Source organism: Malania oleifera, chromosome 3, assembly GCF_029873635.1.
Source record: "Malania oleifera isolate guangnan ecotype guangnan chromosome 3, ASM2987363v1, whole genome shotgun sequence".
NCBI classification, from domain to species: Eukaryota; Viridiplantae; Streptophyta; class Magnoliopsida; order Santalales; family Ximeniaceae; genus Malania; species Malania oleifera.
In genome coordinates this window covers 5,685,558-5,704,297 of record NC_080419.1, presented here as the reverse complement: position 1 = coordinate 5,704,297, position 18,740 = coordinate 5,685,558, and the positions used below count along the sequence as shown (strand labels likewise).

Sequence of the window (18,740 nt, the reverse complement as noted above, 5' to 3'; positions counted from 1 at the left end):
CACCCCCATACGCTGGGGGTTCTGGCACCTTCGTTCTTCCATACTTTATCCCCGTAGAGTTGGAATTTACCATAGCATGAATTATCATGTTCATCTTGGCATGCATATAACTCAATTGGATATGTAAAGCTTCTATAGTAGTGTGGAACTCCTTAGACATTTCCACAATGTAACCTTGTTGATATTTTTGTGATCCCTCCAATACATCAGCACATTCATCAAATTTCGCTATCTTCATGGCCAAATGGTCGACTAACTTAGCTTGCGCCTCTAGCGCCTCAATTCTCTTAGTATTGGTGTTCATAGTCTCTTATTGATGCTTCACATAATCCCACAACATTAAGGCAATCAAATTCATGAAGCAATTAACCAAGCTTTGATACCAATTGTCACGGACCAAACACTTCACACCATGTGAAGGGCTGTATGGCACTAACTAAAAAGCACTCTTGCGAAACTAGTTAGTTAGGAATATACCACAGTTTGCCACAATAAACACATTCACGACCATCAAATATATAGTAAGCAAAAGCAATGAGCAAGCATGTAAGAAGATGAGAGTTACGTTGTAAAGCAATGTAATTCATTAACAACATCTGTGTAGGCAATGTGTGTTTGTGGCGAGGGAGGCAAATAGGCTAAACACGTTTACAAATGCTTGTGATTTGCATAATGATTGATGATCACTCCCCCTCCCCTAAAGAGCTTTATATGCTATTTTGTCTCTGGCAGTAGGAAACATAAAATTGATTGAAGAGTTATACTCCCTTTTTAGAAAAGGCACTGACACACTCTATGAATAAAACCTATACTACTATTTACATGATGGTAGCACATCCGATGCATAGAAGGCAGATAGTCATAGGTAAGCATAATGCCTTCAACAAGATTGGCTTGCGACATACAGGCATATATTAGCTGAATAAGGAGTGTTTTTGAATAAAAATTGGAGACTTTAGCCTTTGCCTTGTTTCACTTCAATTATGTATCTCCTTTGTGAGTGGTGAACTTTATCCTTTAAGCTCTATATCTCTAAAATGGTGAATTATTTGTATCTTTAGAGTGGTGAGTTTCTTTGCTTTTGTATCTCTTTGGCAAACTCCTTTGAGTGGTGAGCAAGGCTACCTATGGATTTTTCAGGTACTATTAATGTCTCTTCGCATTTGGGCTAGTTGCTGGGCAATATAGGGTTAGATTTCATAAAATCTAATGGGCAAGTTGATGCTTCAGTCAGCCCATCACTTCTAAATTAGGCTTTAGATCTGAACCAGAAAAGCCCATCGTCTTTGATAATAACCAGGCCTATAGTCCAAATTTGCTTCAATGCTTTGGGCCTAAATTTGGTTCCTCCAAGTTAAAGGAGGACACAGTTCAAGGGTTGGGGGTTCACAATGTTAGAGCTGTTTGCTTTTGTAATGAGTGTGGAATTAATCAAATTTCACATCTAGGCTTGGTGTGAAGGGGAAATTCACGTAACCCTGCTAGAGTTGCTGTATAGTTGGAGAAGGAGAGGTTGGTTTCTTCTTCTTCTTCACCGTAAAGGGTCATGCTACTTTAAAGGACGTAATTGCATTGGCCAAATATGGGTATTTGGTTGATGCTCTTGTTGTTTTTTTTGTTTGTTTTTTTGGGGGGAGGGGGGGGGGGGGAACGGTCTTACGAAGAATCAAGAAGTTTGTGGGTATGATGTGCAGGGTACAATTGAGGTTGGGGTGGAAAGTGCGTTGAGAAGGGAACTAGTTCTGATAGTGCTAGGTGCAACAAAGTTTATTTGTGTCAGATGGAGATTTAGGAGAGTGGTGGAAAGAATTTGAAGACAGATGGGGTAACCCTAAAGGGATGATGAAAAACTCTTAAAACAAAAGCTTGAGGGTAAGTTGTGTATTGTGGAGTCTCCTCCTGTTCAAAAGGGTAATATAGAGAAAAAGGTAAACAAGGGTAAGGTCTGTAAGGATAAGAAGCAATGGGGAGATGTGTCGGATGACGAGATGCTGCCAGCAAGTTTGCTTTTGATTATGGTTTATTATTGGATGAGTTTGGGAACACTATGAATTATCTGATATACTTGGGGATATCATGTGTGCCACTACCTCCAATGGAAGAATTTGCGGGAATTCCTATTTTTGAAGATGATGGAGTGGGTAAAAAGCAGCAGTCTATGGATGGAATTTTGCCTGTTCTTATGGAAGAGGTTAATGGTAAGGAATTAGAAGCTCAACAATTGTTAGATAACGTGGGTTTGTGGCTTTCTCATTCCAGGGGAAATGAAGTTCGTCTTGGTGGTGAAATGGAAGTTGAGGAAAGGCCAGTGTGAATTAGAAAACTTGCACAGCTCTGTGTATTATGATGGAAAAGGCTTAAAGAGGGGTTTCTAATTTAGTTTTTTGCTAAGATTTACTATATTTATTTATTTTTTACTTTTGTTGTTTTATTATTATCATGATAGGTTGTCCTTTCCTAGGATGTATTCTCTTATTCTTCTTTCTCAATACAATTTTTTTATCATCAAAAAAGCAAACCAAGTGTGGCACTTCTCTTCCAGCATTATCCAATACTCATATATATATATTTTCAATTTGTGGAATTTTTCCATCAGCATATCCTCTTTTAATTAAACAGTCAAGTTAGGTTTTTGAAATCTGAGTTTCAGTTTTACTCTTTTTTTTTTTTTTTTATTCTTTTAAATTCCACTTTTATCGTGATATTCATTATATGCAAATACTGATCAACATTTTAGGGGCTATTGATGTAGCAAGATATGGATGTTCACTATTTACATATTTCATGCCTTCAATAGAATTACTTTTTTTATAATACATAATATCGTCATAATTGTTACAGAAATAAACACTATGCCAAGTGAAAGCTTGATATGATCATAATTACTTGTTGACGACTCTAAAATGATACCAGTGGTAAACCTCATGTATTGATAGACAAAGTTTGCTTGAAACTTTTGTAATTAGTTCAATGACAATTGTTGCTCAAAGATGTATTTATGTGCCCAAGACCGATAATTCCAAATATATGAAGCCTTGTAGGAAGTAACATGTAATTAGTTGTTTTGATTTTCTGTGGAAACAACAATTTTTTCTGGCAATATCTATTTGCGTAAATAGTGTGAATTAAAGGTAAAATTATAGTAAGCTTAAAAATAGTAAATTTAGCTGTTTTTAGAAGTTAAAGAAGTGCGATAAAATGATGTGCAGTTGCAATTTTGCCCTCTTTGTGTTCGTTGGTGAAGAATTAGATTATAATAACATGTTAGTTAACGTAGCCAATTTTTTTCTTTTGTTGTCGGTTTTTTTTTTTATTGTTTTCAAAAAATGTAAAATTAAATTTTATGATTTTCAATTGTTTTGACAACCTGACCAGCCAAAATTAACTATTGTGGACTAAATCATTCATTTTATACATAATTCTTAATTGAAATTAATATAAAATCACCATGTCAATTTTAAATATAAGTAAAAAAATTCATAAAATTTCTAAAATTTGAAAAAATAAGAAGTTATTTATACAATATTTTTACTATTTTCAGTTGTCATATACAATAAGATTGTTCTTGTAGCACTAAAAAGTGAATTTTCAAATATAATAAATAAGTAAAATAATTATAATAATTTCTAGTTTGTTATTATTTTTAATTATTATTTGATACCAAGACAAAAATGAGAATTTTTTAATCCAATTTTAATTTTCTGTTCATTTAGAAGTATTAATTGATTAGGTTGTTGGTTTTTGGTTTTTAGTTTTTATTTTTGATTTTTAGTTTTCATTTTTGATTTCATTTTCTTAAATTTTAACAGCCCTTAAATTGTCTGTGTCATTTTCTTTTAAAAATAAATTTCCTGTTTGGCTTGTCATTGTTGCAATGAGCTTGCTTCTTGTGTTTGTTATTCTATGATATAAGTGGAAAAGATATATGTTGTTTCCATATCATTTTGCTTGCTTGCCGATTTGCAGCCATTGTTTATCTAATACCATGCACTCTCATGGTTTGTATTGAAGTACGAAAATGTTTCCCATCTAGAAATCTATGCAAAGAAAATCCTAGTGAATTGGTAGCTTCGCTTCTTTTATTCAAAAAGATCATTTCCTATAATTTGTCCATTCATAGTGGTCACATATCCAGGCTTATTGCAATTTCTAATAAATTTCAGGAGCATGCATGAACTTTGTGGTAAAAATCACTAGTGTGCCCCCCCCCCCCAAGATGGTTACTCATTTAGAATTGAATTAATCAAAACTTCTATCCATGTCATTGCAATGGGATCACTGACCTTCTAATTCTATGATTGTTTATTGCAAGCTCCTTTTAGTTTGTCTTGGTGACATAATGTGTACTATTGAAAAGTAAAGAATTTGTACATAATTATTGCTAGAATTATGTTAAATTTTGTTTTATTTTAAAATTTCTTATTTTTCTAGGTTGAGCTGCCGCCTCCTCCTCTGGGTGAAGGGCTATCATATGAAGTTTCCTCTGAGGACTTGCGCCCATCCTTGGATTGGTGTCCAGAAGTTGGGTGGACAGTGCCTACCCCTACAGTGATTTTCTCTCTCTCCTCTTTGTATAATTGTATCTATTTGCTTTGTTTTTTGTTTTTTTTCCCATTTTGCTACTCAAACATTGTAGGGAGATTAACTTAAGAGATTAAATTTGCACATTACCATGCCTTTTGCATTATAGGATAATTTGCGCTTTTAAGTTTATCATATCAAAAGGGATTATAAATATTTGCTTGATGTTTCTTGAATTATCAAATAGTAGGAAAATTTATCCTTGCTCCTTCTCTAATGTTATGCGTGCTGTGGAGGATTTCTCATCTTTAGCTATCCAGTGGTGGATTTGTCTTCGATTGATCTTTTTTCTTTGTCATTAGGATTTATCATCACTCTTTACTTTTTAACTTGGTGGACTCCTGATCCATGGACTCCTGATCCATGGCACAAACCATAAATTTTGACTCAAAAGATCTTAGAGTCTCCTGATCCATGATACTAACCATAATTTTTATTGACAGAAAATCCTGTGCTAACTATGTTTCAATTACTATAGGTTACCATGGTTGTCTTCTCATTTGTAGCTTTTTCTTTTGTCTTGTTAGTTGGGACATCTTAACTTATAGATGTATATTTTCTCTCGTCATTACTTATTATTTTACAATGTTTTGCCGTTTACAGGAGCTTGAAAATTGTTGTCCTTGTGCTCGACTAATTCAACCTGTGAATCAAGGTAAAGTTTCTTGATTAGTTCAACTTGTGACTTGAGGTGTGTTTTGTAGTGGCGATTGCTTGTCTCTTGTTCAACATAGTTTCTTCTTGTGATGCACTCAATGTCCTAATCTTTTCACACATAGCTAGTCCCAAGCCCTGTAAAGGAGTTTTGCATTAGGTAGCTAATAGCCATCATAAAAGTTGTCAGATCTATATGATATGAATCCTTGCTGATTGCTTCTATGAGCAACGTGTTGCACCTATAGCACCTGAGTGTAGATAAAAAATAAGCGAGGGTGGGCTAGATCATCACTGCGAAGCGATGTGTTGTGTCGGTGCCTAGGTATGGTGTCAAATATGTGAAGATCCTTGCATAATTTTGGACTTACGTGAGTAAAGAAGTTAGTTCAAGGGACTAGGATCTAGTTAGTGACTTGGAATATAGGGACATTTACGGGTAAAAGCATGAAGATAGTGGACACAATGATTTGAAGAAAAATAAATGTAATTTTGCTTTCAAGAAACTAAGTGGGTAGGGGAGAAAGCTAAGAAAATTGAAAAATCAATATTCAAACTTTGGTACACCGGAGAAGAAAAACATAAGAATGGGGTCGGAGTCATTTTAGACAAGGACTTAAAAGATAGTGTTGTAGATGTCAAAAGAGTAGGTAGTAAAACCACAAAAATAAAGATGGTCTTAGGCCAAGAGATAATGAATGTCATTTGTGCTTATGCTCCTTAAATAGGTTGAGCATAAAACCTTAGGAGACAATTTGGGAGGATACAGAATATTGTTATACAAGGGATATCAAGGATTGAAAAAATATTCATAGGAGTTGGTTTGAATGGACCCATTCGAAAGGATATGAGAGGATATATAGAGGACATGGATATGGAGATAAAATTGAGTCTAGTTATATGTTCTTAGACTTCGCCATGTTATATAATATTATTACAATGAAGACTTGCTTTAAGAGGAGAGAAGAACACTTACAACATTCGAAAGTGGATAAAATAAAGGTCAAATAGATTTTTTCTTAACTAGGTGGGTAGATTATTTATCATGTAATGATTGTAAAATTATCCTAGGTGAAAGCTTAAGCATGCAACATAAGAGTTTTAGTGTTAGATATATGTATTTGAAAATGGAAGAAAAAGGCAAGAGAACTAGGTGGTGGAACTTAAATGGAGAAAATGTAATAAAATTTAAAGATAGAGTGATCAAAGATGGTGATTGGGTAATAGGGGTGGTGTATACACCCACACTCTTCGGAGTAGGATAACTATCTCATTAAAAAGATAACTAAAGAGATTTTAGGTGAATCAAGAGGAGTGTTTGTGTATACACCACGATCGAAACGCCCTTGGGGTTGCGATGATCATTCTCTACTCCCCGACGTTTGAAATCACATCCCTGATCCCTTGTGACGATCGAACTCCCAATCTCGATCATCAGACAGATCACGAGAAAAATCCTAGCCTCGCGAATCCTTTCTTGTTAGCCTACAATCTCAATCTTTGCTCTATGAGCCAGAGTACCTCTGGTCTCTCTACCCCATCCCTCTTGACTTTTCTAGTTTGTTTAAGGCCCTTGCAAATGCTCAAATTAGGGATGGGAGAGTTCTCTTGTCTCAAAATTGAGAGGAAAGTGTTCTCTGTAGTTCGTTGGACTTTGGGACATACTGATTTACGAATATGCCGGGAAACTTGTATCTTTCACCGTGTTGGAGAAGGAGGAATTTGTCTGGGTCCTTACGATGCTGGGAGTGATATGTGAGGCTAAAGTAGGGACTGCTGAGAGTTGACAAGGAGCATGATTCAGCAAGTCTGGGATTAGAGTGGGTCTAAAACTTCTTGAAAATGGTAGGGGCAGATATATATGCCTGGAGAAAGGTTACAGCAAGTTTGTTCGCATTCTGGAGGGTGATCAGAGAAGGGGATGGAGGGCCCTTCTTTATGCCCTGCTGAAATTCTTGTCTACCACAGCTGAGATTCCTGCTAAGAGTGTTAGCTGGGGGTGTTTGGATTGCAGATCATCGAATATGAAATCAGAGGGCAGTAGTGAGAGAAGTGTGTTCCAGAGACTTTCGCCAAATATAGCCTATGCTGATGCTGTAAGAGGAGGTTCAACACTGAGGACAGGTTCAGGTATGGCTGCCGTTCACAATCATAAGGGGTGCACTGAGCAGAGGCAGATAAAAGCTGTATGGGTCATTAAAAATAAGGACCTAAATTCTGAAGGCCTAACTTCAGAATTACAGCATACTAGGCCTGGTTTGGAGAGGGAGAAGGGTCAACAGGAGAATCAAGTAGAGGTGGATGGGCTGAGTTCAGGGGACTGTCTGCTTTCAGGAGAAATTGTGACAGAGTGCTTTGATAAAGAGGCTGCAAATCTTGGCAAGCAAGTTGATCTTTTCAACAAGAGCTCATGTTGACTTGACAAACATGATTCCAGAAGGGGATATGAAAGAAGATTCAATGTATGTCTGAGAAGAGTAGGGCTGTGTCTGAGAAGGAGCTTCTGGTTGGTCAGATGGGAGCTGAATTTGAGGATGAAAGATTGTATCAATTGTTCGAAAATCCCACTGGAGAGCTGGAAGAGGGGGAGGCTAACAAGGAGAAAATTACAGAATTGAGTTCGTGGCAAATGGAGAGTGATGATAGACTTCACTCGAATTCAGATCTTGCACAAGCAGATATAAATTCTTTTAAGCATGATTGTCACCAGGTGAATGCTTTAAATATTGTGGGAATCTTGCCTTTTGACCCTAGCCATGGGCTTAGTCCTTACCCTGTTTCTGAGTCGGTTGTTCCTTTTTGTGATGTCTGCGGGGTTCATATTGGGAAAATAGATTTTATTTCAGGGGAACCTTGTATATCTAAGAAAATGCAATCTGCTCATCCCTATTAAACATTCGCCTTCTCCAGTAATTTTTTGTTGTAGGGATGATTTTCTAGGGAGGGTCATAATCCTAGCTCTAAGGGTGGTGAGAGAGACTGTCTTGACCCGCAACAACTCCCTGAAGACATGGGTTTGGAGTTGGTAGACTCGGTTGGTAAAGCAATTAGGTTGGGTTTGAGTTGTAGGATGTATGAGAGAAGGAAGAAGAAAGTCCTGGAGCTGAAATTTTGGTCTCTTAAATTAATTATGGGGGTGGGAAAGGCGTCGGGAAGGGTGGTAAATATATTCGATTATAATGATAGTTGGAATGTGGGGGGGTTTAGGTAGTTTGAGGAAGAGGAGCTTGATAAGGAGTTTTGGATAATAATTTCCCCGATATTGTCCTTGTCTAGGAAATTAAATTAGACTGGATAGATGGGAGTTTAATGAAGACTGTTTGGGGCTGGCGTTGTAGTGATTGGGAATTTTTGCCTTCAAGAGGCGTTTTAAGCAGCATTCTTATCAAATGGGATTCATGCTCTATTTCAAAAGTGGATACTTTGACAGGGTTTTTTCTTGTGTCGGTTTCATTTGAAATCAGAGGGAGGGGGCAGTGGTGGGTCTCATTGGTTTATGGTCCTTCTAGGCCTACCTTGAGGAACTCCTTTTGGGAAGAGCTTTGCTCTATCTTTGGCTTTTGTTCCGCTAGGTGGATAGTTGGAGGAGATTTCAACGTGGTTAGATTTCCTAGAGTGAAAAAAAGGTGGGAGCGGGGGTGAAGAACTACTGCAAGTATGCCTAAGTTTGATTGTTTAATTAGGGATTGCAGGTTTGAGATCTTTCTTTAGGGAATGCTTCTTTCACTTGGTTAGTTTTTTTTTTCTTTTGGGTGGGGTGGGGGGGGGGGGGGTGTTAAGAGTGGTGGCTAGTAGATTAAATAGATTTTTGTTTTGCAGTGAATGAGAGGATGAGTTTCCTAACCTTTCTCATACCACTCTTCATAGGAATACTTCCGATCTCTTCCCTATTTTTTGGAGTCTAGTAAGGTGTCATAGGGTCCTGCCCCTTTTAGGTTTGAGAACATGTGGCTAAACCATGCAACTTTTATGCCTTTGGTTCGGGATTCGTGGGTAGAGGAAGCGGAGAGTGGTTGGGATGGTTTTAGATTGATGAGGAAGTTAAAAATGCTGAAGAAAAAATTGAAAGCTTGGAATATGGGGGAGTTCAATGATGTTAAGACTTAGAAAGTCTAGTCTTTTAGGCGAGTTGGCGGGTTTGGATGGAAAGGAGGAGGTAATGTTGTCGGATAGTGAGGAGGCTAGAAGAGTCTCCATAACAAATGAGCTGGAGGAAGTCAGGAGTTGGAGGCAAAAGACCAAACTTAAGTGGGTGAAAGATGGTGATTGCAGTTCCTCTTTTTTTCCATAGATTAGCCAATGGTAGCAAGAGGAAAAATTTGATGAGAGAGCTGGATTTGGGGGATGGGAGGCGTACTAATGATTAACGTCTGATATCATATATTATTGCAGACTTCTTTCGCTATTTGTATTTGGAGGATAGTCATTTTAGACCTGCGATTGAGTGTTTGATTGGGATCCTATCTCTGCTGATCAACTGCACTGATTAGAGAGACCATTTGATGAGGACGAAGTGAGGGGGGTGGTATTTGGGATAGGTAGGGATGAGGCTCCGGGTTTAGATGGGTTTAGCATGGCCTTCTTTCAAGATTGTTGAGAGATAGTTCAGGTTGATTTGATGCCAGTTTTAACTGGCTTCTATGGGAATGGGATTTTGAGCAAGAGTATCAATTCCAACTTTATAGCCTTGGTGCCTAATAACTAGATCTTTCAAAGATTGAGGACTTTAGACCTATTAGTCTTGTTTCTAGTTTGTATAAACATCATCACTAAAGTCTTAGCTAATAGGTTGAGTGAGGTGCTCAATGATAGCCCGGATTGCTTTTGTTTTGGGTTGGGGGGGGGGGGGGGAATGGGAATGGGGACAAATAGTGAATACTATCCTGGTGGCTAATGAGGTGGTGGACATCCATAGGAATAAGAAGAGGGGGTTCGTTTTCAAAGTAGATTTCGAGAAAGCTTATGGCTGAGTGAGCTGGAGTTTTCTAGATAAGGTATTCGTGAGAAAGAGATTTGGGGAGCGTTGGGGGAGGGCTAGACCTATGATAATTTGGACTGAGATTGTGCAGCCAAGGCTTGTTGATTGTTATTTTTTCTTTTAATTTTTTTTCTTGATAAACATAAAACTTTATTATAGAGAGAAGGAAAGAAAGAAGGAACCACACAAAGGAAAAATGTCATGGATAAGGTATCCTCCAACAACTCAATGAAAACAATAAATGCATAAAAAAAAAAAAAAATTCTAGAAAGCAAAACACTCCAATCTCCCTACCTGTCTTCCAGAAAAACACTTCAAAAAAAGCCATTTGCAAAACACCATAGGAACACAAGAAATCGCCCTGCTCCAGATCAAATGATGTGCAGCAACACCACCCTTAATAATTCTGGCATTACTCTATAACCAAATACGCCAAATAATAACAAGAACTGTGCATAACCACAAAGCTTCCCTCTCCTTCCACCTTACAGAAGGAAAAATGACTTGGATGACAAGGTATCCTCTAACAACTCAATGAAAACAATAAATGCCATAGAAAAAAAAAAATCTAGAATACAACACTAGCGAGCAAAACACTCCAATCTCCCTACATGTCTTCAAGAAAAACACTTCAAAAATAGCCATTTGCAAAACACCATAGGAACACAAGAAATCGCCCTGCAAAAACAGCCATTTGCAAAACACCATAGGAACACCAGAAATTGCCCTGCTCCAGATCAAATGATGAGCAGCAGCAACACCCTTAAAAATTCTGGCACTACTCTCTATCCAAATACACCAAATAATAACAAGAACTGTGCATAACCACAAGGCTTCTCTCTCCTTCCACCTTCCAGAACCTCTAAAATTAATAAACTGAAGCATCCAAAGATGAGGGACAAACCTAATTCGAACCAAGAACCCCAGACAAATTGTTTGAACCCATTCAAAAGGAAAATGCAAGAACACTAGAGATGGGGCCTTGGTGTTATTTAGGATCAGAGTCAGTAAAAACCTTAAAAGTTCGAAGGCCGGATAGCTTTCCAAATTCCAAATAAGAGAATGTTACAAATGAGTAGAATGACAAACTTGAGTTCAAAGGACAAAAGAAAGATTTGCAAGGGAATTGCCAAAAGGAGTTTAGAAACTCGATCCTTCTCTTCCAAATTTAAAAAAACTACCCCTGAAATTTTCTTTTCTTTGGAGAAAATTATTGCAGTGAGGTTTTTGAATATGATATCTAAATTGCATTTTGCTATTGTGTTTCTTTTTATCATGCTTCACTGATGAACCTTCTTGACATGAGTTGTTTGTAGTTCAAAGGGTGCTTCCAAACTTGATGGTGGATGAAGAAAGAAGGGATGGTCAGGGCATTGCTGGCTCGCCAACTGGCGTTATTGCTTCATTTTCTTCTCACATTTCTGGTAGTTCAGTTCCTCCTCCAGATAGATCTGAGCACTCTCTAGCAACGGAAATGTCAAAGCAACCTTTGAGCAGTACTGGTACTGGATCCAAGAAAGAGATGTCTGCACCAGAAACCAATATGGATTTGGATGTAGCAGATGGTAGCACCGGGAGAACCAGTTTGTCTGATAGTGTATCAAGTTCACACTTTGGAGATGATTTGGATGGATTGATGGGAACCAAGGTGGGGAAAGACCGATATTCTAACAGTGGGTCGTCAAAAAAGATGAGAACAGGTGGAGACACATTCTTGAATTCCATGTGTTCTGATACATTAGAAGCCTCAATATTAGATTTGGAGGAACTTGCAAACAAAGTTAAATGGCTCAAAGGAATTTTAGAGTTTGGAATTCCTTTGTCCAATGCGGTGCGCCCTCCCTGGAAATTTTTGGAACATCGAGCACCATCTATGCAAAAATGAGTGCTTCAAAATGCTTGTATCATCAACTAGGCCAGTTCAATTTTTAGGCTCTTACACATAGTGCTTACCCTAATCGAGTATACAGATTTGTCTCTTCATAGCCTGCTAACTTTGTGGGAAAATAAAGGTGACTACTGTTAATTTAACCATTCACGTTGCATGCCTAATCAATTCTAATTTACACTTAGAAGCTCAGAGTGGTGCATTTTCTTTTCTTAGTTTTGAATATACTTGCCTGTGTTTTGGGCTAATGATATTAGACCCCAAATCCTGCTCTGGCTTTGCAGTGCTATTGTCGCCAGGCGTGGCCTGCTGTTATGTTTCCTACTTCCTAGTTATCCTGCCTGATTGTGGACGCCGCAATTTGGTCGTATGACAAGAATCAGTCCCATTGAATATGCTGCGCACACTGCGTTCGCCTGAAGAATCGCTTGCATGAGATTTTTATTTTTTTTTAACTTAATGTACTTGCAACCAACAACGAACACGATGTTTCCTTTTTCCTAAATGAGTTTTCAAGTTACTTACAACAATTTGCGCCCATTTCTTAAATAATTTAAAATTAAAATTATAATTTTGGAAGAAATACAAACAAAATGGGGGCGCCAGAGAGGCGAGGACAACCAGTGACCGCGAGACATGTGGCCCATGTGGCAGCACCACCTTCTAGCCTCTCCAGGGCAGACCGACCTTGGAACTCGCACGTGCGCTGCATCGGTGTTTCTTTTTTTCAACCGCGGGGAAAACACCGGATAAACCACCCCCTTACTTATTATCCCTGACAACAGAGACGGTTTAGGGTTTGACGAAGCACGTGCAGTCCCACACCCCGCACCCCCCGACTTCCACGTGCGGTGCCGTTCCTGTCTAATAAGTTAGATATAAAAAAGGTGATGATTTATCGATGTGGGATGGCTCCTGCAGCTCTCCCCCGTGAAGATCAAACGACTTGTGATCGTCAGATTATAAATCGACGGCGCTTATCAAAATTGCTACCCGTTTGACTGGGGTTGGATGGGATTGAAGAAACGAGTGACACACAAACTGTTTGTTTAACTGTCTCCAAGCTCAAAGATACTTTCATTTAGTTTCTTATTTGGTTTATGAAGCTTGACGGAGATTTCATAGTTTTATAAATAGATTGAAAATTAAAGGTGCAAATACGTATATGCAAATATGGCCATAAATTGGTGATTCTCAATTTCAATATTTTTGTTATGTGACCGACTATAATTATTAAATCAAGATGAAGCCTCCCACCATCAAAATAACTATCACATAAATGCCAAATTTAATAGGAGCATGTCATTCCAACTATAAAGGGGACATTTAGAGAGACAGTAAGCATCTTTCTCATCTACTCTTTCTTACTGTAGCAATCTTATCCTTTTACAGTCCCTGACTTGGGCATTGAAGCTACTTCTTGGAGTACACCCCAAGTCTTCCAAACCTCTTTCGTTTAATTCTTTGTAGGTGGTTGCGGTTAAAGATTAGCCTACATTAACTAGCCAATTTTTTGGCAATAATTGTTGGCGCCATCTGTGAAAAATAGGAGGAACTACAACTATTAAACCAAATGAAACCTCCCACCATCAAAATAACTAGCAAATAAATATCAAATTTAATAGGGGCATGCCACCCCAACTATAAAAGGGACATTTGGAGAGAAGGTAAGCATCTCATTCTCGTCTATTTTTTCTAACTGTTGCAATCTTTTCCTCTCACAGTCCCCTGACTTAGGCATTGGATTATGTGGCTCATATCGAGTGGAACACATGTACAGAGAACACATGTTGAGGAAAATAAGGAAGTTGGTCTAAAGGCAAACCAGCGACGATTTGCTAAGTACATCGACGGTTACATCGACGGTTTCTTCCAGTAGCCAATTAGGAAGAAAACCGTCGATAGTTTTATGTAGGCACATTGATGGTTTCACCCAGTGAAGGAAAAACATCAATGGTTTCCTTCAGTGAAGGAAAACCGTTGACGGTTTTGTTTGACACTGTTTCTGAAATTTAAACTAGGAAGATCAATAGGTTTGGGATACGAAGCCAAATCCTCTGCGGATTGATATAGGGGTATTTGTGGGATTCTTAAATACCTATGTATGTCTAGGGTTTAGTACAAATACAATGTTATGACCCTGGTTTTGATGGATAGTGAATTCCAGCCACCGCTTGCTCCCGTGGATGTAGGCATTCTGTCGAACTACGTTAAATCCTTGTATTGTGTTTATTGCTTTCATTAATATATGTGTGTTTCCATATTATTTATCATGGTCGCTGCATTGCACGATCGTTATTTCTGCAACAACAATTGGTATCATAGTCATTGTTTATGATTGCTGGGATTTCTACTGCAAAGTTCAATATGGTCAAGTTCAACAAAATTGGAAATTTTGGATTATAGCAGAGGAGGGTCAAGGATTTGTTAGTGCTGTAGGGCACGGTGAAGGAATTATACGGAAGGTAGGTTGAAGGCATGGACGACATGAGTTGGAAGGAAATGGTAGCGAAGGCTTTGAAAACTATCAGACATTGTTTGACTGATGACATGATGTATCACGTCATGGATAAGGAATCAGTGGAGAAAGTTTGGCTGAAATTGGAAAGTCGGTATACGTCCAAGTCGTTGAAGAATAAGCTTTATCTTAAGTAGAGAATGTATGGTCTTAAGATGACAGAGGGTTCGAATCTAAACCAACACATCAATGTTTTCAATAAGATCATCAGTGATTTGAAGCGAGTTGATGTGAAGTTCAAAGATGAAGACAAGGCGTTGATGTTATTAATTCCCTACCTATGTCTCCTACGTATGAAAAATTGGTTACAACTCTGATATGGGGAAAAGAAACTCGAATTGGAGGAGATCACAAGTGCTCTTTTAGGCTTTCATGAGAGCAAGAAAGCTAGTGATGAGAATTCACAAGGTGAAGGACTTATGGTGAGGGGTAACTAGGAACGTGGGAGAAGCAAGTTCCGGAGCAGACCAAGTAACAATAAATCTCGGCCCAATTCTAGAAATAAGAAGGACATATGGTGTTTTAAGTGCGGGAAAAGGGGGCACATAAAACAAGATTGCCCAGAGAAGAAGAAGGGGAATGCAGAGAATAAAGAGGGTACATCAAAATCGGTGAAAGTAGTGGAAAAAGCAGACTCAGAGAGCGGTGACGGGGATATGCTTTCTATTTCATCCAATTCAAATCATCTCATAGATTCTTGGATTCTGGATTCAGCATGATCCTATCAATTGACACCCAATAAATATTGGTTTAACACCTACATGTTAGTAAATTTTGGTTTTGTTCTGATGGGTAATGATGCAACATGAAAAGTTTTTGGAATAGGGAATATCAGAATTAAAATGTTTGATGGTGTTATTAAAACATTGTGTGATGTTAGGTATATATCTAATTTAAGGTGAATCTGATTTCATTTGGCGTTTTAGATTGTAATGAGTTTAATTACAAGTCTGCAAGTGGAGTAATGAAGGTTAGTAAGGTGTCTTAACAGTGATGAAGGGGCATAAATTAGCAAGAAATATCTATACACTGCTAGGTACTACAGTTGTAAGTGGAGTTGCAACTGTAGAGTTTGAGTTAGATAGTACAGTCTTGTGGCATATGCGGTTAGGGTATATGGGTGAGCGTGGGATGATGGAGCTTCATAAGAGAAATATTTTGAAGTGTGTTAAAACATGCAAGCTAAATTTATATAGGTATTGTGTTCTTGGGAAACATAATATGGTGCAGTTCAAGACAGTCATTCACATAACGGAGGGAATTCTAGACTATGTTCATATAGATGTTTGGGGATTGGTAAGGGTAGCATCACGGGGAGGACATACATATTTCATGAGTTTTATCGATGATTACTCAGGAAAGGTCTGAGTGTACTTCATGCGGCACAAGTCAGAAACGTTTGCCAAGTTCAAGTTGTGGAAAGCTGAAGTAGAAAACCAAACAAGGAGAAAAATCAAATGCCTCAGGTCCGACAATGGTACTGAGTACACAAATTCAAAGTTCTCGGAGTTGTGCGAGTAATATGAAATTAGGAGACACTTTATAGTACACAAGACACCACAACAGAATGGGGTGGCGGAAAGTATGAACATAACAATAGGTGAAAAAGCTCGGTGTTTCAGGTTGAATGCAGGGCTTGCAAAGAACTTCTGGGCAAAGGCAGTGAGTATGACATGTTTCTTGATCAACAGGTCACCAAGGGCAACATTAGATGGGAAAGTATCAGAGGAGATGTGGACAGGCAGTGAGGTAGACTACTATGGTTTGAGAGTGTTTGGATGTCTAGCCTACGTGCATGTTTCTAGTGAGGAGAGATCAAAGCTTAATGCAAAGTATAGACAGTGTATCCTTATGGGGTATCAAAAAGGGGTGAAAGATTTTAAGATTTGAGATCTGAAGGCAAATAAGTTGGAGATCAGTAGAGATGTGGGTTTTAATGAGGAATTCATGTTGTAGCATACTTAGGAAGAAGAGAAACAGGTGCAAGAAAATTGCAGCAGCGATGAACATGTGGTGCAAGTGGAGCCAGAGACTCATGGTAGAGATGAGAACGTTCAGAATGTAGGAAGTTCTAGCTTAGGAGATTAGCAACATCACAGTATAGCTATAGACAGGTCTAGACACACTATTAGGCCACCCTTAGGTATGATTTTGATGATATGATTTCTTATGCACTCAATACTAGTAGCGGGGATCCTACTAATTTTCAAGAGGCAGTGCAGAACCAAGAGAAGAGTATATGAATGAGTGCTATGGTGGAGGAGATAGAGTCTCTGCATAAGAACTAGACATGGGAGTTGATGGAGCTTTTAGAGGGGAAAAGAGCGATATGATGCAAATGGGTGTATAAGAAGAAAGAAGTAGTATTAGAAAAAGAAGGAGAAAAATTCAAGGCTTGTCTAGTAGCAAAGAGTTACTCACAGAGGAAAGAGGTTAATTATCATAAGATCTTCTCCCATGTGGTTAGACACACTTCCATCAGGACAATGTTGGGTCTGGTGGCGCATTTTGATATGAATTTGGAGTAGATGGATGTAAAGACAACGTTTCTCCATGGTGATTTGGAGGAGCTGATTTACATGGTACAACCAGAAGGGTTCAGTCAGCCTAGATAAGAACACTTGGTTTGTAAATTGAGGAAATCACTTTACGGGCTGAAGTAGTCTCCAAGGTAATGGTACAAGCCATTTGACTCCTATATGATTCAAATTGCTTATAAGAGATGTGAGTGTGATTGTTGTGTTTATGTGAGAAGCCTTGATAATGGTTCATTTATTTTTTGTTCTTTTATGTGGATGACATGTTGATTGCTGCGAAGAGTATGACTAGGTCAACAAGCTGAAAACCTTGTTGAGCAAAGAATTTGACATGAAGGATTTGGGTGCGGCCAAGAAGATTCTTAGGATGAATATTCGCAGGGACAGAGCTTCCAAGAGATTGTGATTATCTTAGCATAGCTATGTTGAGAAGGTGTTGGAGAGGTTCAACATGGATAATGCAAAAACAGTAAGTACACTGTTGGTGAATCATTCTAGATTGTCTATCACCCAGTGCCCGAAGTCAGATGATGAAGTTCAAGACATGTCAAATGTTTAATATGCTAGAGCAGTGGGGTGCTTGATGTATGCTATGGTTTGTACAAGACCAGACTTGGAACAAGCTGTTAGTATGGTGATCAAGTTTCTATCAAATCCAGGATGACAACATTGGGATGCAGTCAAGTGGATTTTTAGATACTTGAGGGGTACTACAAACTATGACATCATGTTTGACAGACAACAAGGTGTTCCTTCAGTTATGGAATATGTGGATGCAAACTATATAGGGGACTTGGATGACAGGAGGTAAACCACAGGGCATGTATTCATTCTTGTAGGAGGGCCTATTTGTTGGAGTTCGATGGTTCAGTCTCTAGTTGCACTATCTACAACCGAGTCAGAGTATATGGTAGTGACTGAGGTTGCCATGGAAGTGTTGTGTATTACAAGATTGGTTAAGGAGCTGAGTGTTCATTAAGGTAGAGTTCAACTATATTGTGATAGTCACAATGTCATTTATTTGACAAAGAACCAAGTGTATCATGCTAGGACCAAACACATAGATGAGAGGTTTCACAGGATCAGGGAATTGGTTTCTTCTGGTGAACTATAGCTTGAGAAAGTTCACACTTCTACGAATGCAGCATGCATGTTGACAAAGCCTGTTACTACGGACAAGTTCAAGCATTGCTTTGACTGGATTAACGTCTCCAAGTGCTAAATGGGAAGCGTCCCAACCTATTGTCCTAGGTGGAGCATCAGGTTATGTTTTTATTTTCTCCTAAGGGGTGAATATTCGCCAAGGTGGAGATAATTGAAGTATGTGGCTCATATCGAGTCAAACACATATACAAAGAAAGCAGGCTGAGGAAAACAAGGAAGCTGGTTTGAAGACAAACTGAAAACGGTTCGCTAGGTGCATCGACGATTACATCTACCGTTTCTTCCAGTAGCCAATTAGGAAGAAAACTGTCGACAGTTTGATGTAGGCACATCGACGATTTCCTCCAGTGAACTATCAATGGTTTTGTTCGGCTTTGTTTTTGAAATTTGAACTGGGAAGATAAATAGGTTAAGGATATA

The 18,740-nt window shown here is 38.4% G+C and overlaps 1 protein-coding gene across 2 annotated transcripts in view; it reads left to right on the top strand.

The window, feature by feature from the left end:
• LOC131151881 (uncharacterized) overlaps positions 1-12,247 on the top strand; it is a 47,760-nt gene extending 35,513 nt beyond the window's left edge. For both annotated transcript variants that reach the window (XM_058103343.1, XM_058103344.1), the window contains 3 exons: positions 4,432-4,548; positions 5,185-5,236; positions 11,530-12,247. In XM_058103343.1, coding sequence (XP_057959326.1) covers positions 4,432-4,548; positions 5,185-5,236; positions 11,530-12,098 — 738 coding nt within the window. In that variant the 3' untranslated portion in view covers positions 12,099-12,247. The remainder of the gene's footprint in view (positions 1-4,431; positions 4,549-5,184; positions 5,237-11,529) is intronic.
• Positions 12,248-18,740: the final 6,493 nt, after the last annotated feature.